The sequence below is a fragment of the Tasmannia lanceolata genome, unplaced genomic scaffold, assembly GCF_043159265.1.
Source record: "Tasmannia lanceolata isolate RefF3 unplaced genomic scaffold, GAP_Taslan_0.1 ptg000048l, whole genome shotgun sequence".
NCBI classification, from domain to species: domain Eukaryota; kingdom Viridiplantae; phylum Streptophyta; class Magnoliopsida; order Canellales; family Winteraceae; genus Tasmannia; species Tasmannia lanceolata.
Window position 1 is genome coordinate 4,802,623 of NW_027518725.1, and position 25,496 is coordinate 4,828,118.

The window sequence follows — 25,496 nt, forward strand, 5'->3', positions numbered from 1 at the left end:
GAGTTAGGGTTGGTTTTGTGCTATTATTGTATCATCTTTATCAAATAAATCGGTAGAGACCCGCTAAACTCCAGCTTACCCACCAAAAAACAAAATGGGTTTAGGTGGAGATGGCAACACCCGATGTAAACACGAGGGGTAAAATGGTGGCGCCCCACCCTATGCATGGGCTGGGTAGAAATGGCAGGTCCCACCCTGTTAAAAATATGAGATGTAAATTGGGGCTCACCCATCCAAACATGAGGTATAAAATGGTGAGTCCTATTTCAACAAAACATCACTTGTTAAAGGACGTGCCCCACACCCATACTACGAATGAAATGCATAAAAATTCCATGGAAAATATATAGGCCCGGGTAGAGCAAACCCCTAAAAGGTAGCCGTTAAGGAGAGGGTGCCAGGTCCTTATAAACCCTTCCACACCCATTCATTTTCCCTGTGTGGATCTTTGCTTTTGCAGGAAACCTGCAACAATCTCCCCCTCCAGGTACAATGGGGTTACCACACGCTGGCTCTGGTACCACATGTTGGGACTCTCGTAGAGCTCACCCTTCAAAGCTAGTTATTAAGGGGAGTGTGCAAGTCCATATAAACCCTTCCACATCCATTCACTTTTCCGACGTCCTGTTTTTTGTTTCGAGTGGAACCCCTACCAAACTAATCCCACGTCCAGATAGTTTGCAATTTTACTTGAATTAGGAGAAATTTATTTATTTTGGGAAATAATTTCCGTGAAACAAAAACTAATGACAAAGGAAACAATCAACTTTCGTATGTACTCTAGATAAAATTGCTAAGCAAACAGTTGTAACAGATTAAAAAAGGTATAGTTTAAATACAAGATAGAATAGCTCAGACCATGCACTAATTCAAGTCCATTCAAACTCAAAAACTCTACATACTACTCTCATGGTGAAGCACTAATTCAAGTCCATTCAGACTCAAAAAATCTTCATACTATTCTCATGGTGAACAACCCATATAAGAATGTGCTCCCTTCCTCCATCATCAACGCAACACCAGAACCAGCATCTCTTTCCTCCCTCTTCGAAAAAAAAACATGGGTTCTTTTACCTTCATGGCCTTCAAATCTTCCTCCATTCTCTCCACCTATCTTCTTCTTATTCTTTCCCCTCCTCTTTCAACTGCTTCTTCTTCCACTACTACTACTAGAGCTTTTAATTAAGTCCAAATTTGAGATATCAAGCTATATTATTAACACACACAATTTTAGCAGACCCTCTCACTTCCCCACCCAACATGACTGGTATTCTTTCATGCTCCAATCAGTTGTTAATGACAATTCCAATTTTAACACTCATGATCGAATCTTTTACATCTATGACACCACAATGCATGGATTCGCTGCCAAATTGACTGCCCAAGAAGCCCAAAACATGGCAGAAATACCTGGAGTTCTCAATGTCTACCATGACAAGTGATAGAGCTTCATACCACAAGATCATCAGATTTCATTGGCATGAATGCAAATAATGGTCTCTGGCCGGAAAGCAACTTTGGCGAACGTGTGATAATTGGTGTTGTTGACACCGGAATCTGGCTAGAAAGTGATAGCTTAGCTTTAAGGATGATGGCCTCGGAGCTGTTGGGTCTGAGTGGAAGGGAGAGTACGAGAATGGAACCCGATTCAAATCAAGTTTATGCAACAAAAAGCTCGGTGGTGCCAGGTGGGGAAATTAAAGTCTTTAAGAGAAAGCCTTAATTGGCTTGCCTAGCCTAACTCCCATTTCTTTTTACTTTTCCTTTGTGTTCCTAACATTGATTATTTGGGTGTCCACCATTTGATCATTCATCATACCAATTTGTCCCAACACCATGTTCTTCTCTGCTGGTCAGGAATCCCTTGCCGGGGCCATAGATGAAGACTCTGGTGAATTCAGGTCACCACGAGATGCAGATGGCCATGGCAATGCATGTCCTTTTCCCTTTCTCTGGGTGGGGATCCTAGTACTCCTTACTACCAGAACCCAGTTGGTATTGGTTCTTTTGCAGCAATTGAGCAAGGAATTTTCGTTGCAAGTGCGGCCGGAAATAGTCGACCTTCTTTTTTTTTCTGTTGCGAATTCAGAGCCGTGGATAATCACAGTGGGTTCTGGAACAATTGACATTCCACCTCTATCCATCCACTTCCTAAATATGCTCATTCCGAGTTGGATAGCTTGAACCTCAGCCTCTGTGCGTCCCATCCTATTAATTAAGGGTTTTGTCTATGCCCCCACATGAGACACTTCAACAGACTCACATCATATGTTTATCTCCCACCCATTTAGAGTTTTGGATCCGTCGGATCATTTGGGTCCCTTGACAGCCCTAACTAAGCAGTGACTGAGATTTCAAGTCACTCACAACTAACTCCATGGGATCAATGATCCATCACACCAAAACCGTTCTGCATCATGCTGATCTTTTCACTTTTCCGATGTGGGATAACTTTTTGTTTCGAGTGGAACCCCCCACCAAAATAATCCCATGTCTAGGGCTGCAAATGAGCCGAGCCGAACTTATGGGTGTTCAGGCTCGGCTCGTGTTCGTGACAAGCTTTAAACTATGGGCTCGAGCTCGCTAAAAAACAACAAAGCTCGAGCTCGGTAAGTAAATTATTCCAAGAACATGATATCATTGGTTGGGCTTGGTCGGGCTCGGCTCGTTTGCAGCTCCCCTGTACATTTGTTAAGATCATCTCAACAAATGTACCCACAACTCCAATTAGCTCGGCTCGGCTCATCAAATGGAACGAACCGAGTTAAGCTAGTTATCAAGTTCGGGATCATTACAAATCCAAACACATTCCAAGAACATGATATCAAACAAATACCATTAACATCAATTAATTGAAAAATGCAAATTACAAGTCAAAAGGACAATATATATTAATAATGCCCAAAATATCATTCTTCATAATTACATTTGAAGTATATCACTTCTTTTCCCATCTCCACAGTATCAGCAAAGCAAAAAACCCATGTCATTTACCACACTTATAATCCCATTTACAATTAGTCCAAAAAAACAAGTATTAGAAGTCCAACAAAACAATTGGTCTTGCTTAAAATAAAAAAACCAAAACATGCAGCTGCAACTACAACTTACATTCTACCTTAAAGTTTATCAAAAGAAGACCATATGCTTTTCCCTGGAAGTCACAAGGAAACAAGAGTATTAGAATAATTGAAGGAGAATCAAGAATACCAAATCATAGATGGATCAATTAATTAGCGGTGTTATAAAGTATTGATTAAGTAAAAGAAAAAAATAAATCAAAATGTGACCATATAATAGCAACGCTTAAATCGTTACTCCATCCATTTATTTGTAATACAAAGAACAAGCTAGCTCTAAGGAAATCAAAGGATGAACATGACTTTTCCCTAACTCAAATGGCATAAATCACTATTGACCGAACACTACTTACAAATAATAATGATTGTTCAGTACTTCGGCTTTTGATAACACCTTTAAAACACTTGAATAAGTGAATCAATGCATATTCTTCACACACCAATTACCATTTGAAATAAAATCGGAGGAACACCATATAAATGAGATAATCTAATCATCAAACCTCATTAACACTATATTAACTACTTCAATAAAGTGAATCATTGTGAGTTTAAAGCCTTTTTATCACTACTCCCCTGAATAAGAACATTTGGCAGGAAAATATATCTTAACTGGAAAATGTATAAGGTAAAAAAATACATGGTCAATTAACAATTCCAACGATTGAAGACAACATATAATTCAAAGAATGCATGCGAGATGCAATTTTAATGATTCCAGTGAATTTTACATATTTTATCTGAAACACCTAGAATTTGATGATGAACTACTGATTCACACATGGGGCTTATTAAAAACACAGATGTGATGCAAATTATAGACATGAATTTCATTAACATGGATCTGACTAAAGTAATTAAGACATCCAGGCATTTTCAATTTTCTACTCCATAAAAAAAATGATTTGGAAATGTTTACGAGAAGAAGCACATGTTTTTAAAGCCCACTCACAGGGCAGACTTAAGGTTATGATCAAGTTTTTACCACTGTTTGTTTTTCAAATTGCAGTCACAATATTAAGGCTAATATAGGAAATTGAATTTTAAAACAGAGACTCCCCCCCCCTCCTTTTTTTTTTTTTGCAAACAAGATTTAATGCCAAAATAGTCCAACACAGGTAAAAGATCATTCAGGATCATATGATCTGAAATCGTGCTAGTTTGAGGTCAATTTCACTGACTCGATCAAATTCTAGTAATAAAGGTCTTCCCAAAACATAATGGTGCTAACATGAACTACAACTGATGTCTACACTACAACCCTTTAATAAAAAAAAATTACCCAATCTGTTTTGCCATCATTATTCCGAATATTGACCATGCAAATGAATATTAGGATATTGAGATGACCTCTAAAAGTCAGTTACAAAGGAAAAAAAATGAGGGTAATGCCATTATTTATAAACAGTAGCTGACATAAGCTTCATTTCTTTTGAAAAAAGGCATTAAAGATCAAATCTCATAACACTTTTGGTCTGCTCAATCTCAATTTCAAGCTTAATACAAACAATCCATGGAACAATCAAAATGCAAATATCATACCATAAATCTGATGGGATCACACAATCTTAATTCTAAACTTGACAAAGGCACCCCATGGAATGAAAAAAGTACAACTATCGGGCCATAACCTGTTGAGATAATAAGCAAGACTTGTGTATTTCCTCTGCCTCAAAGAAGATTAAATGAAAAGATAAGTAATTGGGCCATTTATCTAGACTTCTAAACTTAACATTCTAAAATCACATGAGGAGCTACTAAGCTGACCTGAACAAAAGGAAGGCATCACACTACACACTTACATCAACAGGATCCTATTGCTCTACCCATCCCCTTCAACCCTTCACCCCCTGTACTCAACCTAAGGAATTAACGTCTGTGCAACTATTTAACACTCACACCAAGTCACCTTGCCTTTTAACATTTGAAGAGCCATACCGATGTTACCACAATTACCCATAAAATGATTAAAAAGGGATATTCAATCAAATCATGTAAACAACAGATATGACTACACTGATAAGAAAAAAAACGTTAACATCCCTATGACTATCAGCATGCCATTACAATTCCCAAAAGCTTTCATGAGACAATAAAGTTCAAGAGCTTGATCCAGGTCATAACACTAGATAGTTACGGATTCTAGAAGTAAATATCACAGATCTAATTTGTAAAACCAACTTGTTTATAGATTCCAGAGTCAACATCAAATATCTGATCAGTTAAAATCATAATACCAAACAAGCTATGAGCCTAAGAAATTAGACTCCAAAGCTGATCCAGGTCTAGATGATAATGCCAAACAACATACAGATCCTAGAAATTAAGCTCAAGGAATTAATTCAGAACGAAATTGCAACACTAACATCTACATCATGATGTCTTAGCAATAACACAGTTAAACCTTGCTATATATTTTCCATTTGATTAAGAAATCATTCCTCATTAACATCGAATTAGTGATTGCAAAATAAAAAGAGAAGAATAACACATAAGTGGGACTATACTCGAACAAGTGAAACATATCAACCAAATCAAATCATGAGTGGGACTGTACTCGAACAATTATCCACATAACAAGAGATGAATAGAAATTCTCAAAATTTTAGTCAAACCAATTGTATATGTAAAGAAAAACCTTGTAAACGAAACTAGTGAAAGCAACTCACATGATTTCTTTTTAATACAAGCACACCACAAAACTACTAAGCTCTGTTCTAAAAGGCGGCCGCCTAGGCGCTGGGCGCAGAAAAAACGCCCCGCCCAGGCCCTGGGAGTTTAAAAAAGCGGTCTCACCGCCTGGGCGTTATTAGGTGGCCGCCCAGGCGATGAGGCGACCGCCTAGGCGCTGAGCGTGGGCCTGGGCGGGTTTGAAGACTCAGATAAAGATAGAGTCTTGGTCTTGGAGGGAGAGGACAATGATTGGTGAAGACTGAAGAAGTGCTTGGATTTTAATCTTCTTTTGGTCATGGATTTGTGTTGTATTGTTAAATACTTAAATTATTAAGTACTTTATGCTTAATTTCTTATTATGTTTTTGACTTTTTGTTATTATTTAATGTTTAGTGCTTATGCATAAAATGGTTTGGATTGTTATGTATTCAAGTATTTATATTTTATATAAAAAAATGCAAGATATTATAAAAATATATTAATATCTAAAAAAAAATGAAAAACGCCTAGAAACGCTTGGTCGGCCTAGGCGCTGGGAGGTCAGTCAGCCGCCCAGCTCCGCCCAGCGGTTTTTAGAACACTGCTACTAAGGTAAGTCTATCTGTTTTAAATCTTCTGTTGTTCTCTACGAAAGAGAAGAAATATCAAAAATAAAATAAAAAGAAATCTAACTGATATGAATCCACATCTAGATTTATATAAAAAGAACTTACAGTATAATGCTCCTTGAAAAATAAGGGGAGATAGAGATAGAGAGTTTTAGATATTGATTCAGTAAGCTAAGGGATAAATGTTGTGATTGTTGTGTTTATGGCATATATCTTGTACATTATCTATATGCCCCCCTCTCTTAAATTTGCCGCTCTCAAAAAGCTGGTAGGAACTCCCAAAAAACTCTCAAGCATATAAAACAAGGTGACTTTGTCTCATTATCAAAACATGTGTGCCCATGTCAGTCACCTTAAAAATTTGTACAAAGTTAGAATTTTTAGTGTTTGATTTTAGTTCCTTACAAAGAGAAAATAGAATGGGTGTTTAGTTACTATCAGCCCATTTCAACGCAAAGGATGGGCACCAAACAACAGAAATTTAGTGAACACAGTCCTACGTCGACGAATGGAGAGGATGGAGTGTGTCATGACAACTGATGAATCGAAATGGTGACGGGTAAATGTGCTAGATGTTATATAACATCTAACGAATTTTTAGCTTGTAAGTAAAACAAAAAAAAAATTATGAATGGCATTTTTGTACTATAAGTTCTGTTTCTATGACATAAATAGATGTTAAAGAAACTTTACCCATTTTAGGGGAAATTGTAAAATTTGTTTCACACCCATTTTGCATCCGAAGAAACCAATCCATAGTTAAATATATTTAGATTTAGTACACTACTGTTTTTTTATAGTGTCTGGGTCCCATCCAGTATTTTTTAGCAATGGATAACTTTATTTAAAGAGAGAGAAAGCTACAAGTCCAAGTCAACGGGCAAAGATTGCCCAACATACAAGGAGTCCCACAAGGCTCCTAATTTGGCCAAAGGATCTGCACTTCTAGTTATATGGACAAAAGAAATAAAACTGTCATCTTTCATTGTAAAATTTCATCCAAAAACCTAGTTAAGCTCCAAGGACCTATGCTCTTACCTTAACCCAAGAAATAACCTTAGATGGATCACATTCCAGCTCTATGTTACCTTCCATCCACTTCCTAAATATGCTCATTCTGAGGTAGATAGCTCGAACCTCAGCCTCTGTAGGTCCGATCCTGTTAATTAAGGGTTGTGTCTATGCCCCACATGAGACACTTCAACAGACTCACATCAAATGTTTATCTCCCACCCATTTAGAGTTTTGGATCCGTCGGATCATTTGGGTCCCTTGACAGCCCTAACTAAGCAATGACTCAGATTTCAAGTCAATCACAACTAACTCCATGGGATCAATGATCCATCACACCAAAACAGTTCTACGTCAGGCTGATCTTTTCACATTTCCGATGTGGGATATCTTTTTGTTTCGAGTGGAACCCCCCACCAAAATAATCCCATGTCCAGATGGTTTGCAATTTTACTAGAAAAAAGGAGAAATTTTTTATTTTGCAAAATAATTTCCATGAAACAAAAAATTTATGACAGAAGAAAGATTAGGGAAGTGATATATCCATCCCCTTTTTTTACTTGGACACCCAGCTCCAGTGCATCTACGTACGATTGCAGGGGCTCATGTACTTCAAGTGGGAAGGATTCAAGGGGCCTGATTGCCACTGGAGCTGGTTGTCCCATGTAAAGGAAAGGGGAGGATTTGTCATTTCCCAAAGATTAAGGTTTAGTATATACTCTAGATAACCATTAAAAAAATTATATACTCTAGATAAAATTGTTAAATCAAACAGTTACAACAGATTACGAAACATATTTAAATACAAGATAGAATAGCTGATCAAACTATGCACTAATTCAAGTCCATTCAAACTCGAAAACTCTTCATATTATTCTCATGGTGAACAATCCATATAAGAATGTGCTCCCCTCCCCATCATGAATGCAACACAAGAACCATCATCTCTTCCTCCTCCAAGTATCAGAAGAACAAAAAAAACAGCGGTTGTTCTTCCTTGATGGCCCTCGAATCTTCCTCCACTCTCTCCACCTATCTTCTTATTCTTATTCTTATTCTCACCTCTCTACTTTCAATTGCTTCTTCTTCAACTGATACTACCAGAGCTTCCAAGTCCAAATTTGAGATATCAAGCTATATAATTAACACCCACAATTTTAGCAGACCCTCTCACTTCCCCACCCAACATGACTGGTACATTTTCATGCTCCACTAAGTTGTTAATATCAATTCCAATCTTACCACTCATGATCGAATCTTTTACATTTGTGACACCGACGCACGGCTTCGCTGTCAAACTGACTGTCTAAGAAGTCCGAAACATGGCAAAAATACCCAGAGTTATCAACGTCTACCGTGACAGAATGTTGAAGCTCCACACCACAAGATCACCAGATTTCATCGGCCTGAATGCAAATTATGGTCTCTGGCCGGAAAGAATTTAAAAAGAAGAATAAACACTACAAAGACTTCCCCTTCATTTGCAACCGAACCGAAGGTAGCCCTTTTGTGATTCTTCTATGGTTATTTTATAATATATCTCAAAGTAGTTTCCTGATCTCTGAACTAGCTCCTAATATCCCAAAAAACTTTTGTGTCCCATTACACCATGAAGAAAGGACCTAACCTACTAAAGCAACTAAGAAAGAATACAAAACACGAACTTAGATAAAATATAAAATAAAATAAAATAAAACCTATCTAGAGATTGTTTTTATGCTCCCGGACCTCTTGGGCTAAAGTTTCGTAGCAATCAATAAAATTTAAGACTTACCAATTATAACATATGTTATTTCAATTTGTAAGACTCAATGACTGCATAGTTTGGGTGTTTGATTCATGAATATTAAATTTCATGATAGGTCATGGCTTGGATAGTACTTGGAGATTATTCTATTGTCTAGGACCTCTTGGGCTAACGTTTAGTCATATATTCTTTAATTTGTATGACTCAGTGGCTCCATGGGTCGCTGGTCTTGAGTGATGCTTGGATCTTGAATTTTTATGGTTGCTCGCTGCGTTGATAGTGCTTTGTAGATATTTGATATTCTTATTTTCTGTGTTAGATGCTAGTTGCTACTTTGTTTAGCTGATGAAATTAGAGAATGAAACATGATAAACTAACAGTTCAATAAGCCATGCACATAATTGTTCTCTCCCTAGTTCTCTCCCTATGGATTAGTCCTTTATTGTTTGCAATTTATGGCTGTTTAATTTTTTCTATTATAAAACGGTTTCCTTAATTTAATAAATTAATAATTATTATTTAGTTAAAATGGTACAAGCTATCAATTACAAACGTGTCACTCCCTATGAAAACCATGTCATCCTTAATAAACAATGAGGATGACATGACCAACTATTGTGTGTCAAACAAATATAGAGTGATCAACTTCACTTAGACACACATGGCAAAACTAGTCAAACCATGCTTGGGTGGCTGCTTTAACTTGTCTATAGCTTTGAGAGGTCTACAGAACTCCCCCAACCCGGGCCACCCCCCACCCCACCCCCACGTACAAACCCAAGCAACAAACCCAAGTTGCTGCTCCATGTTAAGTTCTTCAACAAGGCCTCCGTGAAGAAAAGCATTCTCCATAAATAACAAAAATAGCAACATCTCTAATTAGCAGCCATTGAAACAAGCAATGCATTAAAAAAAAGTCTCAGAGTAATCTATGCCATAGGATTGAGTGATGGCAACAAATCTGCTTTGAGACTATCAAATATGCCATCTGGATTACAATTAATAGTACGCAGCCATCAACAACAAATAGTCTTCTTACCAGGAGGTAGAATTGTTAACTCAATTATCAAATAAATATCTTTGAAAGATCTTATCCATGCATTTCCTACCATTATCTGATCTAAAGAATACAAGCATTCATACCAAATTGATTTTTGATTTCAGCACGAAATTGAACAAACACAATACAAAGTTCATAACGTTCTTTCAAAAGAAACAACCAAGTCCTGCAAGAGTGATCATCAATAAAGGCAAAAATAATAATAATAGCGATACCCATTAAGAATTAAACCCTAGCAAGTCCAGATATATCAGAATGTAACATGGCAAATGGACTATCCCATCATTTATCCACATGTAGAAGACATGACACACGATCAACAATACAGTCCAACAATCAGCAATATGGTCCAACAAAAAACACAAAATTTCAGCATTCAGAATTAAACATACCCAGCTTTCTATTATATCACAACTCAAGTGTCAAGCAATGAACGATTGAAGACCCCTTCTCAATCCCCAGAATAACCTCTGACCAAACAAACGAACCCTGTAACTCTCCGTCACTCTCTTTACGGACCTCAATCACTGAACAGGAAATATCCATCAATTCACCCTCACTAAATCCATGTTCCAAAAGCATGCATAACCTCCCATCAACATTCACCAACGTCTTATCAGCAAGCTCCGATTCCTCCTTCCAAACCATACGTGACCTCCCCTCAACATATATCACTTTCAATCCGTCCTCCTCTCCATCATGAACCAGCATATACTCTCCGGCAAAGCTATAAAAAATATCATCAACAACAGCACCTCCCCCTCTCCATCTGCACACGCGACGAAAATCTTTTGGAAGAGGACCCCACGACGAATTCTCCGGATTGAAAACAACCCCTGCTCCATCTCCAATCGCGAAAAGTTTCCCGCGCAAAACCACACTTCCGGTCATATAATCTCCATTTACTGTTGCGGAATTTAATTGTGGTAGGCACCGAGGCCCAAGATCCTAGATCCGGATCGAGAACCTCAGCCCACGGATGGACAGAGCAACCTCCAAGAACATAAATCTTGCCATTCAAAACCGCAGAGGTGGCATAGTCCCTCCTCACCCTCATCTCAGGGCCAATTTTCCATCTATTGAGACGAGCATCAAAAATCCAGACGGTGGGTGTAGGGATTAGGTTGACTGAACCGCCCAAAACGAAGAGGAGCGGACCCAAGACGGCCCAAGTGAAGTGAATGGGAGGGGAAGGAGGGAGAGGGATTCGAAAGATTTTGGTAGGGTTTTCAGAGATATGGTATACGTACCATTGGAAACAACCATCTCGATATTGATTTTCGATGTGAATGTAGAGATATTGGTGTGTGCATTTGAGATGGGAGCGGGTTGAAAAAAAGTTAGGGGAGGATATGAGAGAACGCCATGATCGGCAGACGAGAGCGAGTGTTGGGTGGAAGGATCGAGGGACTCTAGCAATGCATTGCACAGCAAGGTCGTTAGGGAGATTTGGGACAAGGATCGACGAGGAATCCATGCTGGGATTTTCTTTCCTGGAGGAGATTTTACTACAAGGTCTAGGGTTTAGACTTGAGGCGTCTTTTGTTTCAAAACACTAACACCTGCTGAGTGTGAGGTTTGAGGTTTGAGGTTTTGAGGCAGGGACGGATAGAGGAAGGGTTTTACAAAGGGTTTTGGGTTGTATTAGAATTAGAATAGACTCTTAAGACTGAAACTAGGTTGGAAGGATCAAGGTTGTAGGGAAAACAAGACAATACCGGTGGATGGATTAAAGAAGGTGATGGGTAATGATGGGTTATGTATCTGTATAGGGTTTAGAGTTAGAACAAGCTTAAAAACTTCGGTTCGGACGGGTTGAACTTGGGTCGGGTCGGGTCGGGGTGAAGCTCGTCGGGTTGGAAATTGGGTTGGGTCAGGTCGGGTTCGGGATGGATAAAAGGGTTCCTTGGGTCAGGTCAACCCTATTTGCACCCCTAATTTGTACCATTTGTTTAAGAAGAAAGAAATTTGTTATGATCATTGAAAGTAAATTTAATCAGACTAATCTTTTTGAAGAATTTAACTGATATAACCGCGCAGATTTACCAGAATACAACTTAGAATAATAACTTACCTCAACCTCTGTCAATCTAGGGATGGATCTTCTACTGATGATGATCTATTAAATGACAATGAGACCATCCTCTATACAAGTTTACAGGTTAGAATTCTGCCCGTGGTGCAGATCCAATTAAGAACTTATCAGGTTGAGATTCACTATCTTTATGGAAATAAAAACCACCCTTAATCCTTTATGCAGGTGCTATTCACAACTTCTTTTCTTCCTTTCTCTTAAAAGGGGCTATACGCAGAAGTTGCGTGAATAAGAGGGGTGCCACAGCACCAAAGTTACCGCATTCAGCTCTACTTATATAAAGATAAGAATAAATGCGGAATGTTGCCATAAAAAAAAATCGTTTCAGCCGTCCATTTGCAATTTAATGAAGAACGGTTAAGATCATTCCAATTGCTGCCCTAGGTGATTTTATATATACCCAACTGGATGGTAATTATATTACCAAATTGCATTTATGATAATTAAGCAAACGGCAGAAAATCAAAGTGGACTGGTTCTACTCAGTAACAGCTTGGGCTTAGTCTCAGGTGGTTTTTGAGCCCCACTAAATCAGGAACTCTGTTTGGATCCTAAAAATCTCACTTTGTTGGGAGTTAGATCAAATGGGTCTTTGACACACACCCACTATAGATCCATAGATGTAGGAATCAAGTGTGAGCGTTTGAAGACTTATTTAAACTGAGCCCCATCCACTACAATTATCAAAATAGACCAAAAAGTTTCCCTCCTTAAAAGTCTTAAACTCCATTAAAGAGAGAGTTCCAACTCTAACCATGTTGAGAGGATCACTAATTTGTGTGTTCTTCTTCCTACTGATCATACAAACACCATCATTAACCAATGCCACCGCCCATGCCGTGCGAGACATAGACGGCGACGAGATTGAGTGCAGCGAAGAATACTATATGATTTCGGCAATTTGGGGAGCCGGTGGAGGCGGGTTATCACTGGCATGCCGAAATAGCACCTCCCTGGCCTCGTCCCTGGCCTCATCTTGCTCAAATATCATGCAACATCAAAGGGAAACAAAGTGGGGCCAGACTCTCAAGTTCATTCCATTGTCATCCTCATCCGCCGGAGAAGGAATTATCTGGCAGACTATCTCTCGAGCAATGGCCGCCGGAGAGAGAATTATCGAAGAAACACAAGAAATGGAAAGTATTATAGCAGAGACGCCGGAGCGAGAGAGAACTATAAGGGAGTCCATCAATCTTAACATTAAGTTTTCGAACATGTCGACGATTTGGCAGGTTAGAGATGCTGACAAGAGTGAGAGGGGATACATAACGGCTGATGGGAGGGCCGGTGATTCGGCGGCAAAAAATTTGTTTAAGATTGAGAAGTCAGGCCCATATGGGTACAAGATTGTACATTGTTCAAGTAAAACAATGTGTAGAGATGTTGGTATTTCCTCTCACAGTGAGAGTGAAACCAGATGGCTGTCTATGTCAGATCAACCACTATGGGTTATCTTCAAGAAGGCAGAGAGGAATTAAATGGGGAAGTTCTTAAGCTAAAATAATTAACAGCAGTGCTGAAAAATAAGACATTATTGTTACAGTTTTAGTGACTTTTTGCTCTTTTATATTTTGTTTTGATTAATGGAAGCTAATCTATGATTTCTGCAGATTTTCTATCTGAGAGTTGTCATTGGAGTTTGTTTATTGACCAATGGCAACTAATCTTACAACACCTTGTCTTCCATTAAACTGTCTGTCACTTCTCTTGGCAAAATACCTTTCTAACTACAGGCATTGCATGTGAATCCCATTCCACCAAACAAAACAAACCAAACCAAAAAATGAAAACAGAAACAAAGAATCTTATTATAAGAAACTTACATTTACCCCCATGTTTTGATTAGTTACACCCCTCTTGTTTTTATACACACCCACTTAGATGAAGTCCTGAACAAATGAGCCCTCTGTTAAAGAAGAAGCTCCTTACTGGTCCTGGAAGCTGAGCTTCCCTAAAACCATCCCTATGTATTACAAACTGGCTAAAACAATTTGAAGCAAAATTGTAATTTGCCTGTTTTTTCTCACTACATATATATAGACACTGAGAGCATCAAGGGAAGAGGAAGGCTTGTAAAAAAATATCTTCACTGATGATAATTCCTTGAAAATTGTGAGATTGCCTGGTGGAGATACTTGAAAGCTTTCTGGTAATTAACAAAAGCCATGAACCAGAACTCAAAATTATCCACAGTAACTATATGAATATATTTTTGGGTTGGCTTGTCCACATTCTCACTTGGGTTCATTCTGTTTATCTTCCTTATGGGAATCAAAACCTGCAAACAACCACAAGATTCAAGAAAATTTCAGTAAACAAGAGATCCTATATGTATGCATGTATTATGTGTGTGATTTGATTTCATCTTGATGTGTTGAACGTTTTCTTAACTATGTGGTTTTACATTTCCGATTAAATTTCCAACCACCTGAAATGTTTTAGTGGACAGTTCTGAAAATCAGTTTGGCAGTTATATTAATTATCTGGGAAAAGGCATCTGGTCCTGGGAAATGTTTAATTGAAAATCTGTCTCCTCTTTGGTGTTTGGAACTTTGCAGCTTCATTGAAAATACTAGACAAATGACTAAAGAACATTGCTAATTGTGAATGCAGAAGGATAATTTGGTCAAAACAGAGATTGTTACAAGCATTTAGAAACAAATCATACATGGATAAATGAATTATTACCCTAAAAAAATCCTACTATGGAAATAATTACCCTTGTTGAAGTAGAAATAACACCTCTTTAAAGAAAATATCAAAAGTTTAGACCTTCAAAATGTTTTATTTTAGTAGGTAAGCTGGTTTGAACCCACAAACTCGTTGTTGCAACACAAAGCACCTTCTAAATAGGATATGGGCCTAAGCTATTCCAACAAAATGTTTGATGTAACATGTTTTCTACTTTTCTTTTTATGGTTTCCATTTTGACCGCACAATACAATCTAAAATTGTTTGGTGTAATACTGTGGTTTACTATTAATAATTCATTATGTGAGCAACCATGAATTTTGAAATATAAATCTAATTATCTTTTCAATAATAAGTTAAAATTAGAACTGGATCTATGAAAGTTCTTTTATATGAAATTACCTTGTAGGGAATTCTAACCAATTCTCCATTGGCAGAATCGAATGCAAGAGATCTGTCACTGCAAAATGCAATCTTCTCAGTAGAGATAAACATCATCCCTGCAATAGGACCAGCTGTGGTTGACAAATAGCATTGACAGGCTTTCAACAACTTCTCACTTTCCCCAACGCTGAAAATCTGTTTGAACACCTTGCGAACACCACCAACTTGTAGAATCCTAGCTCCTAGGCTCAGTTTACCCTTCACAGTTTCAGAGATCTTGGGCCCCATCCTCACTGAAATTTCCAACGGGCAAAAAAAATTAGATCTCTTCAGCAGTAAATTTATAATATTAGTCCATATACACAAGCTACATATCAGTTTTGGGTAATCAATCTTCCATTCTTGTGTCTGACTTGATGCGGCAAAGGTAAAAAGGAGTTGACTCGGGGGAGTTCACACTGACGCGGAGGAGTTCTAAAACTATGCTTTAAGCATAGATCATTTTATCTTTATCATTGTCAGCATTGCTTCAGATACTTTCAGATACACAATGAGTTAGTTTCAAATACTTTCAGATACACAATGAGTTTTGGATGGATTGGTAACATATATGCTACACAATAGAATGATCTACACACAAGTACCTGGCAATATGGTCCAGACTCCAGACTTCAGAGCATCATTACTTTATAAATGGGTTGTAGTTATGAACATGGTTAGGATTTTGGCTGATGTTTAAACTCTTGTCCCTCGAGAGAGATTTGTAGAAAGAAAAAAACATAGAAATCATTGCATAAAAAAGGAAGAACAAAACAGGTTAGAAACCCAGGATAGGAATCAACAAAAAAAATTCTTCAGGGCAACACAAACTCAGCTTGAAAAGTTCTTTATTAAGACATAAACACAATAAAATAAAGCTCATTTAAGCAGAAAAAACCCAGAAAAAACTTAGGAAATTAACTCCTCAGAAGTTAGAAGACAAAATGTTGAAAATTTTAACAACTCCCCATTTTGTAGTACAGTAAGATGCAAGAATACACTTACCATGTTCACGGACACCATGTGCAAAACTGTCTGCTCTTTTGCTGAATTTGTTCATCCAGTCAATGACCAGATCAATTCTCTCTGCAGTTCAAGAGTCAAGATTGATCCATTACTGAACAGCGTGAGACTAAAATTTCCATAACTTATTCATAAAAAAAGGTGGGGAGAGAGAGCAGATTATTACTCTGTTTGAATTGGGAAGACCCATTTGAAGCAGAGCGAAGTAGATACTGCCTAACAGATTTTGGAACAAAAACAGGTCTCTCCCGTGATCTCTCATCTGTATTTTTGACGGAGGCAATGGGAATTCCTATAACATGATCGTGGATTAGGTTCTTCATATTAAATGGATGTCTGATCTCCTCTTGCTTCAAGCCTCTTCCTCAGAGATAGACACCTTTAAGTGTTCTCAACTGGAACAGGTCGACGGAGAGTCCTTTTAATGGTGAAGAATCCATGGAATTCAGAGATATGTTCCGGGCAATAAAGTTAGTGCAGAATCACAACTTTTTGCTGCTGAGTCATCTTCAGCTCATCAGGAATAAAAGCATTGTCATGAGCTCAAAAAGAAAAGAAAGGTCCCATTGCTGGTATTCATAGCTTTTCAAAGAGCTAGTAATTGACCCAACTGCCCCTTTGGGTAGTTGCAACAGTTATTCAGCAGTTTTTCACTTTAGCCAGAGGACGATAGATGTTTGTTTATTCAATTGGAAACTTAATCTAGTTAAAGGAAGTTTGTGTTAGAGGTTTCTCATCAGTTTTCACTTTGCAAAGGTTTTTAGAAAATTTAAACTCTTAAAAAATCACCATATTACTACTGAGGACAACCCATGTTCTTTCTTCCTTTTCATTCTCTCCATGATTAGGCAGAGTAGATTGTTTATTCAGTTTGGTGAAGTCAGTATTTTTTTTTATGGAGACAGCATTCTTTCATGCCTAGAGAACTTTTGAGCTGGCTTATTAAAGTTGTGATCTTTGAAATGTTGCATACAAAGGAATCTTACTGGTGTATTAAAAAATAACAATGACTTTATGACCAAAAATATATTCTAATGCCCACATAGATTCAAAACAAGAGAACGAATGATATTGTGAAAATTAGGTGAGCTCAAATTACAATCTAAGGTTAAAAAAAACAACACTTTTTTTAGGTCAAGTTCTCTCCGGAGGGTCAGTAAGTCAATCTTAGAGGTCATAAAAGAAAATTATCTGATACCCTGTGCCTATCTGTAACAAAGCCTTTTTAGCTTTCTTTTCATCAGCATGATGTGGAAGGATAAGTTGGGCAGCTAGAGGCCCCACTCCTTTTTGAGTGTCCATGTCGGTGTGTAATTATGAAACCTAAGTGACAGAGAGCATCACCACATCAGCTCCACATCCTCGGGTCAAAATCAGGGAGCCTTAACCCACAAGATTTCTGGAGCTTTCAATATCAAACTGAATAATGCTATCACCACAAATCACCCAATCTTTAAGGCAAGCATCACATGAAACAGCCAATGAGATGCTTTGAGGCTATGTTGCATGAGTACGGGTACAAGAGTGCCGAGTGTCATATTAGGCTAAAATATTTTAATCAATTTTAATTTTACCTTTTTCACATGATAATATATCTATAACAAGTAATACAATGAGAATTTTGGTAGGCTAATAAGGAATTGCTAGCGTCCATCGCAAAAGGACATGCGGCAGACCAGTCGCGAAATGCCTTTTGCAATGGACCCTAGCAAATCCCTAAATATAATATTTTCTAGGGATTTGCAAGCTTCCATTACAGAAGGCATTTCGTGGATGGTCTATTGGATCTGACAGCAGCCACAGGGGCTCACTTTTCAGCAAATTTTGGCTTCATTCACGAGGTGGCTTCTAATAATAAAAAACTTATTATTAGAATAGATAAAACTCAAAAACATGTGATAATTGTAATTTTTTTGTCGTAGTAATTAAAAAAAATTGATTAAAGAGATCTACAAGTGTTGCAGTCAATCCAAACACGGGTATGTTGCCATTCAGATGAATCCATGTAACAGAGCTTTGGGGAGCTTTGGGGCCTATTGTTCGTACATCGCCAAGTTGATCACCTGCCTGCCCATCAGATATTATAAGCACAGTCGGCCCTCTAAAGATCATTTTCACAGAAGGTGGCGAGATGATATCTTGAGCAGTTACGCATCTCGGACCCCTGACGAAAATAGATGCGTCGCAAGTTCCATACAGATTACTTCTCTATTAATCTCTCCTTGGAAAGATGTGGTACAGTTGGAGAGTATAAGTTATAAGTTATTAGTTCTCTCTATTTTCATTTAGAAGTGCATTCATCTTTATACTATCAATCTCGCGCAGAACTTCACATTTCTTGTGCAGAAGAACAGTGAATTGCATCTTGTTAAAGTATAAAAAGATTAAATAACGTCATCTCCAACAGCTTAAGCTTTTGGAGTAATTGGTTGTTTCACATGGTATCAGAGCAAAGGTCCCGGCTTCAAAATTTCTTGATATTAAAAATTCACATGTAATGGCGAACCTAAAAAAGGGGCCACATGTAGGCCAACCCTAAAAAGAAGGGCGACACATGAGGGGGAGTGTTAAAGTGTAAAAAGATTAAATAACGTCATCTCCAACAGCACAAGCTTTTGGAGTAATTGGTTTTTTTTATCTAGGAAATGGGGCGGCATCTTAAACTTTATCAATAACAAAATAATAATTACAAGAGTAGGAAATGAAACCTTGCCTCTAACCCATTACAATATAAAAAGGAAAACCCCCTTAACAAGAAAAAGCCCTACATTATTTGCTACGAATGTAGGGAATACCAAGCTGATCACATCTAACAGCTCCTCTACAATCCTTAGGGAGACTTGTCCAATTCCAAAAGACCGCATTGATGCTGGTGTCTCAAGCATAATTAGTCAAACTGTCCGCTACACAGTTTCCTTCCCTGCAAATGTGAGTGACAGCAAAACCCATAGCAGACAGCATTTTCTTTATTCCTTTGGAGTAACTGGCTGTTTCACACATCTCATTGTTGAGGAGTTGGGACGCAAATCAGCCCTCCGCAGTGACTCGTTAACAATCCGAACACAAAAGTGTATTTCTGGTATTGATTAATAATGCTACGCAATGTTTCCAAAGTAAATTCGCAAGAACAAATGAATAAAGTGCAAGCCGTTCATAAACACACAAGAACACCAAGATTTACATGGTTCACCACACTGTAGCAAGTGTGGCTACGTCCGAGAAGACTTCAAAAGATTGCACTGTATAAAATAAGTGGATTATAAGAAGCACTCATCGGAGAATAGAAGCTCAAAGCTTTGTCCAGATTACAAAAGAAACAATCTCTACGTTGTCTAGAATCACCAATAACGTATTACGTTATTTTTCTTTTGATTTGATGAAGTCGTACACCAAAACCCTTCTTATGTTATTTTTCTGAATCTCACAGATACAGCCTCTGTTTCCAACTGCAAAATTGCCTGCAATTTCAACCTCCCTGTTTTTCCTTCTGCCAATCCTCCCAAATTCTGTAGATGGATCCCTCCTGACTCCATCTTCCTAAAGCCAAACTCTGATGCTTCTTTGGTCAAGGGGCAAGGATCTTTGGGGGGTCTTATCAGAAACCATCTAGGGGAGGTCTTTGGAATGTTTTCGATAAACACAGACCCTGAGCCGATTCATCAGCTAGAGCTAGAAGCTATTTTCCATGGCACTCAACTTGTAAGACATCTAAATCTCCTCAATCTCTGGCTTGAATCTGACTCCTCTCATGCTGTGAATATAATCAAAGGTTCTCAAAAGTGTCCTTGGCAAAAACTTGCCACCCTTGCTAGGATACGGTCAAACTTATCTGATTTAGAAGCTTGGAAGATCTCTCATGTTTGGAGGGAGGCAAACAGTGCTGCTGATATTCTTTCTAAACATGATTATTTCTGTAAAGGAGAAGCCATTGCTCCTAACTTTCGTTCTCCTTCTCTTGTAGAGGCATTGGCCTCGGATTCTTCGGGATCCCTTTATATTCGGCTGTAATTTTTCTTCTTTTTAATGAAGTCTGGTCGGGGTCTGCCTAACCCCAGCTTACCTACCCAAAAAAAAAGGATTTTGTTTCCTTGGACATTATCTTATTAATAGAAAACAACCAACAGTGCATTATAATAACTTAATAAGGATTCTTGTATAAAAAAAAACCCAACATCAGGCATAACCGGGTTGCAAAATTCAAGGCAAAAACAACACTCATGCACTTGATGTTTCTGTTACCCAAGTTAGTAACCAAAAAGTGCAACGTACTCATATCAGAGGCGTACCAAAGGAAGCTACATGAATCATAAATCAACAGAACAAGAAGCAAAAGAAAATCCACAAACATTATTCCATCCATACTAAGGAGCCATAATATCCTCATATCTGATAATGAAGGATGAGACTAATCAATTTGTAAAGCTTGGCACAAAATGTGACAAGCGTGACTTAAATATCAAAACATGATATGAGTTCATTACAACTTTTGCCTTAAAGATATTGTCTCTCTGCATCTAAAGCTAAAGGATATACAGGACATCTGCCACAACAAAAACAGTAAAAAGATGCTCTATCCATCAAGCTACCACCTTTTCTTCCACAGATTGCATATACACAGACCTGTAATTCCTTTTCCAGGGGTTATTCAGACATGATATGAATTGACAAAACTCAACTACAGACAAGAACAAAGTCGGAATGGAATGGATATACTGTGCTCTCGACAGCGTCTCTTATTCCGCCCATAGAAGTTGAGACAACGAGAATCAAACATGAGTAGGCAATTCATTATTTTGTACACCCAGATAAGCAACAGTTGTTATCTATGTGGCATCGGATATGTCATGGGAGCGAGATTCATTGGGCCACCAGGAACTACGGTTCCAGGAACTGGGGCCCACATGCCATAGGCCGTATGTGGCGGGGCTGGGAGATTCACTGGGGTACCAACTGCAGAAACAAGAGGTCCTCCAATGGGTTGGCCTATAGTAGTCGTCCCGTACATGCCAACTCCAGAGGCACCCGGTGTGGGTTGAGATGAATGTTTAGAAGATTTCCCGGAAACTCCTGAAGGCCCACCGTTTGATTGACCAGTGATAGGCCCTTGAGGTGTTATGTCTCCATTACCCACACTGGTAATATCATGAATGCTTGACCGTCTCCTGTCTTTGTTCATTGAGTTCAAGCGGATAAAGTATTTTTGAGCATGGCTGGCTACCTGAGTAGATGTTCTTCATACCACAAAGTTTCTAGATATGCTTCGTCAATCCCCTTTGCCATATTTATCCAATCCAAGAAGAAATAACCTGTTTTATTAAAAGAAAACACCCAACATTAAAATAAGAAACTACAGTAACATGCACACTTATTGTTCAAAAAAAAAAAAAAAAAAAAAGGTAACATGAACACTGGCACTTATGAGTCACATCACCGATAGATGCCAATTTCACTCAGACAACACAATTGAAGATACTTTAAAAAAAAAAACAATACAATTTAAGATGATCACGTGGCGTTGAACAAATCTTTTATTTTTTATTTCCTATTTTCTCCATTTTATTTGTAGTGTTTTTTTGGGGCATCAAAACTTGTCTATTTAGCTTGAATTGGTGTTTTTATAAAGGTTTTTCGATTACCTATCTAAAGAGCCCAAGATTACTCGATTTGGACTTGATTTGGCTAAGTTATAGGCATTTTATGGATATGGCATAGGTATATTACGGGATTGCTATTTTAGGAATATTTTAATGATGTTTCTACTTGTTGCTTTAGTTAGAAGATTGAGAATAATTGTTAGGTAAGTATTTAGGGTTGCTATTCTTAGGTTTTGGCTCTTTATATAATGTAATGGCATGAGGAAAGATGAGGGATTGAATAAAGTATATTTTTGGGACATCACTTGTGAAGAGAGCATTGGCTCGTTCACATGGGTGAAGGAGCTTTGCTCCTTTCACGTGTTATGTTGGAGTTTTTCTCCAAACCGTGGCATGGGTTTTTAAGCCCCCACGAGATTATTCTAATTGCTTCTTATGTTGATCTCCATCTTGTATTGACACTTTGACGCTCCCTGCGTCAGTTGGTATCAGAGCACAAGGGATCTCCGACGAATGCCCGACGGAATGAAGAAGTCGTTGCACCTAACGTCGGCCAGCCTGATCTAACTGTGGAGAACGAAGAACTCCAACAACAGGTGAAGACTTTCACATAGTTAGCACTACTTGAAGCCCGCATCCATGAGAAGACGGCTATGGATCTGAGAGTGCTTTCAAGAGCCCTTTTCATGGCTATGCTTCATGTAAGGGATCATTATAAAAAAAAAAAAGCTTCATTTAAGGTATCAAGAAAAGATGAAAAAAAGAAAGGAAGAATAGAAGGTTGGTGCAACGTCGAAAATCAGATTTGGAGGACGATGACCTCGAGGACGAGTTTTCTTCAAGCGGAGGTTAATGATGCAGAACACGTGAGGTTGAACAAATCTTTTATTTTTTATTTCCTATTTTCTTCATTTTATTTGTAGTGTTTTTTTGGGGCATCAAAACTTGTCTATTTAGCTTGATTTTGGTGTTTTTAGAAAGGTTTTTCGATTACCTATCTAAAGAGCCCAAGATTACTCGATTTGGACTTGATTTGGCTAAGTTATAGGCATTTTATGGATATGGTATAGATATATTACGGGATTGCTATTTTAGGAATATTTTAATGATGTTTCTACTTGTTGCTTTAGTTAAAAGATTGAGAATAATTGTTAGGTAAGTATTTAGGGTTGCTATTCTTAGGTTTTGGCTCTTTATATAATGTAATGGCATGAGGAAAGAGGAGGGATTGAATAAAGTTTATTTTTGGGACATCATTTGTGAAGAGAGCATTGGCTCGTTCACGTGGGTGAATGAGCTTCGCTCCTTTCACGTGTTATGTTGGAGTTTTTCTCCAAACCGTGGCATGGGTTTTTAAGCTCCCACGAGATTATTCTAGTCGCTTCTTGTGTTGATCTCCATCTTGTATTGACGCTCTCCCTGCGTCAAAATCATACTTGTTGAAGAGAAAACAAGTGTCTTAGAGATGGAAGAAAATGGAAAGAAACTATGTAAAAGGCATTTTGGTCTTTTTTTCATATACAGGGACCCTTAAGGCCCTGTTTTGATCACATGATTTTTTATTTTTTTTTGGAAAAGTTTGAAAAAGAAAAATATTTTGAAATTTTCTTATTTGTTTGACACACTAAAAATGACAACTTGAACCAACCCTACGCAACTTTTAATAGTAGGACCTTAAATTTATTATAATATTCCTCCAAATTAACCATAATCATATCAATTATCTCTAAATTGTGGAAAGAAAAAAATTTCGTGATAAAAAATCTTCCACCAGAAAAGTTTTTTTTGGAATCCAAACATAGCTTCTTCTTTTTTTGAATGGCACCAAACATAGCTTAATTGTCAACAGTTTCAAAGTTCAACAAGTTTTCGTAGTTAGTTAATAAAAAAAAAATCCTTAACTATATGCAAGAAAACCTAAAAAATAAATAAATAAATAAATATATATATATAGAGGAAAATGATTGTATGCTCGACCGTACCTAAAGTTAGGTACGGTAGAGTGCGAAATCACATGGGTCCCACATTTTTGGTGAGCATCTAAACTATTCATTTGCAAGGCCCCATCATAGATAGGGTGCATACCAAAAATCAGCTCCACAGGATGATCCTAACCCATCCATTTGTGGAGGCCAAAATGGACAGACAGTGTTTGTCCACAAATCTGCCCATTTTGGCCTCCAGTTTTGGAGGGGTTAGGATGATTCAATGGTGCTGATTTTTGGTATGCACCCTATCTATGATGGGGCCTTGCAAATGAATGGTTTAGATGGCCACCAAAAATGGGGGACCCATGTGATTTGGCACTCTACCGTACCTAACTTTAGGTACGGTCGAGCGTACAATCTTATTCCTCATATATATATATATATATATATATATATATATGAGAAAACGGTTCTTACACGTGTAGATAAGTTATCTACACACTAGCTTAAAATACAGTGGGGGCCACATTATTTGGGCGATCCAAACCATTCATTTTTAAGGCCCTCACATAGATAGGGTGTCCACAAAAAATCAGATCCATAGGATCATCCTAACCGTTCGAACTGTGGAGGCAAAAAATGGACTAATTTGTGAAGGTTTAAAGACATCCATTTTACCTCCACAAATCGTAGGGTTGGGATGATCCAATGGATCTGATTTTTTGTAGACACCCTATCTATGTGAGGGCCTTTAAAATGGATGGCTTGGATCACCCAAACAATGTGAGCCCCCACTGTATTTTAAGCTAAAGTGTAGAGAACTCTCTAAACATATGTGTAGGAACCGTTTTCTCAATGTAGGAACCGTTTTCTCAATATATATATAAACATTGAGAAAACGATTCCTACACATATGTGTAGGAACCGTTTTCTCAATATATATATAAACATTGAGAAAACGGTTCCTACACATATGTGTAGAGAGTTCTCTACACACTAGCTTAAAATACAGTGGGGGCCCACATTGTTTGGGTGATCCAAGCCATCCATATTAAAGGCCCTCACATAGATAGGGTGTCTACAAAAAATCAGATCCATTGGATCATCCCAACCCTACGATTTGTGGAGGTAAAATGGATGTCTTTAAACCTTCACAAATTAGTCCATTTTTTGCCTCCACAGTTCGAACGGTTAGGATGATCCTATGGATCTGATTTTTTGTGGACACCCTATCTATGTGAGGGCCTTAAAAATGAATGGTTTGGATCGCCCAAATAATGTGGCCCCCACTGTATTTTAAGCTAGTGTGTAGATAACTTATCTACACATGTGTGTAGGAACCGTTTTCTCATAAACATTATAGAATTGCAAGCAAATATAACAAGTATAGGTTCTTATTTTCATAGTTTAGAAATCGATTGGAAAAGCGATAGAAATAGGGAATTCTCAAGTATTTTGTAGGGCTAACTCTATGGTCTCTAAACAGCCTCTAAAGTTAGCAATAACCCTAACTCTAACAATGTTAATAGCAATTACAGATCGTTAATAAACACCACCACCAAT

The 25,496-nt window shown here is 37.9% G+C and overlaps 4 protein-coding genes and 1 pseudogene across 4 annotated transcripts; 2 read left to right on the forward strand and 3 right to left on the reverse strand.

Moving 5' to 3' along the window:
• Nucleotides 1-2,866: 2,866 nt before the first annotated feature.
• LOC143864130 (F-box/kelch-repeat protein SKIP6-like) lies at nucleotides 2,867-11,994 on the reverse strand. Its single transcript, XM_077374949.1, has 2 exons — nucleotides 10,572-11,994; nucleotides 2,867-3,154 (listed from the first exon to the last, which is right to left on the reverse strand). The coding sequence occupies exon 1, from the start codon at nucleotides 11,654-11,656 to the stop codon at nucleotides 10,922-10,924; it is 735 nt and encodes a 244-aa protein (XP_077231064.1). The 5' UTR covers nucleotides 11,657-11,994; the 3' UTR covers nucleotides 2,867-3,154; nucleotides 10,572-10,921.
• A 951-nt stretch (nucleotides 11,995-12,945) lies between these two features.
• Nucleotides 12,946-13,883, forward strand: LOC143864128 (21 kDa seed protein-like). The gene has a single exon (XM_077374947.1). The coding sequence runs from the start codon at nucleotides 13,030-13,032 to the stop codon at nucleotides 13,750-13,752; it is 723 nt and encodes a 240-aa protein (XP_077231062.1). The 5' UTR covers nucleotides 12,946-13,029; the 3' UTR covers nucleotides 13,753-13,883.
• Nucleotides 13,884-14,058: 175 nt separating this feature from the next.
• Nucleotides 14,059-16,963, reverse strand: LOC143864129 (putative GEM-like protein 8). Its single transcript, XM_077374948.1, has 4 exons — nucleotides 16,578-16,963; nucleotides 16,394-16,474; nucleotides 15,368-15,642; nucleotides 14,059-14,552 (listed from the first exon to the last, which is right to left on the reverse strand). The coding sequence occupies exons 1-4, from the start codon at nucleotides 16,732-16,734 to the stop codon at nucleotides 14,361-14,363; spliced, it is 705 nt and encodes a 234-aa protein (XP_077231063.1). The 5' UTR covers nucleotides 16,735-16,963; the 3' UTR covers nucleotides 14,059-14,360.
• Nucleotides 16,964-19,592: 2,629 nt separating this feature from the next.
• LOC143864473 (uncharacterized) lies at nucleotides 19,593-20,419 on the forward strand. The gene is made up of 2 exons (XM_077375395.1): nucleotides 19,593-19,614; nucleotides 19,794-20,419. Exons 1-2 carry the CDS (start codon nucleotides 19,593-19,595, stop codon nucleotides 20,417-20,419), a joined length of 648 nt encoding a protein of 215 aa, XP_077231510.1.
• Nucleotides 20,420-21,230: 811 nt separating this feature from the next.
• LOC143864474 (transcription factor SRM1 pseudogene) lies at nucleotides 21,231-22,693 on the reverse strand (annotated as a pseudogene).
• Between the last annotated feature and the right edge of the window lie 2,803 nt (nucleotides 22,694-25,496).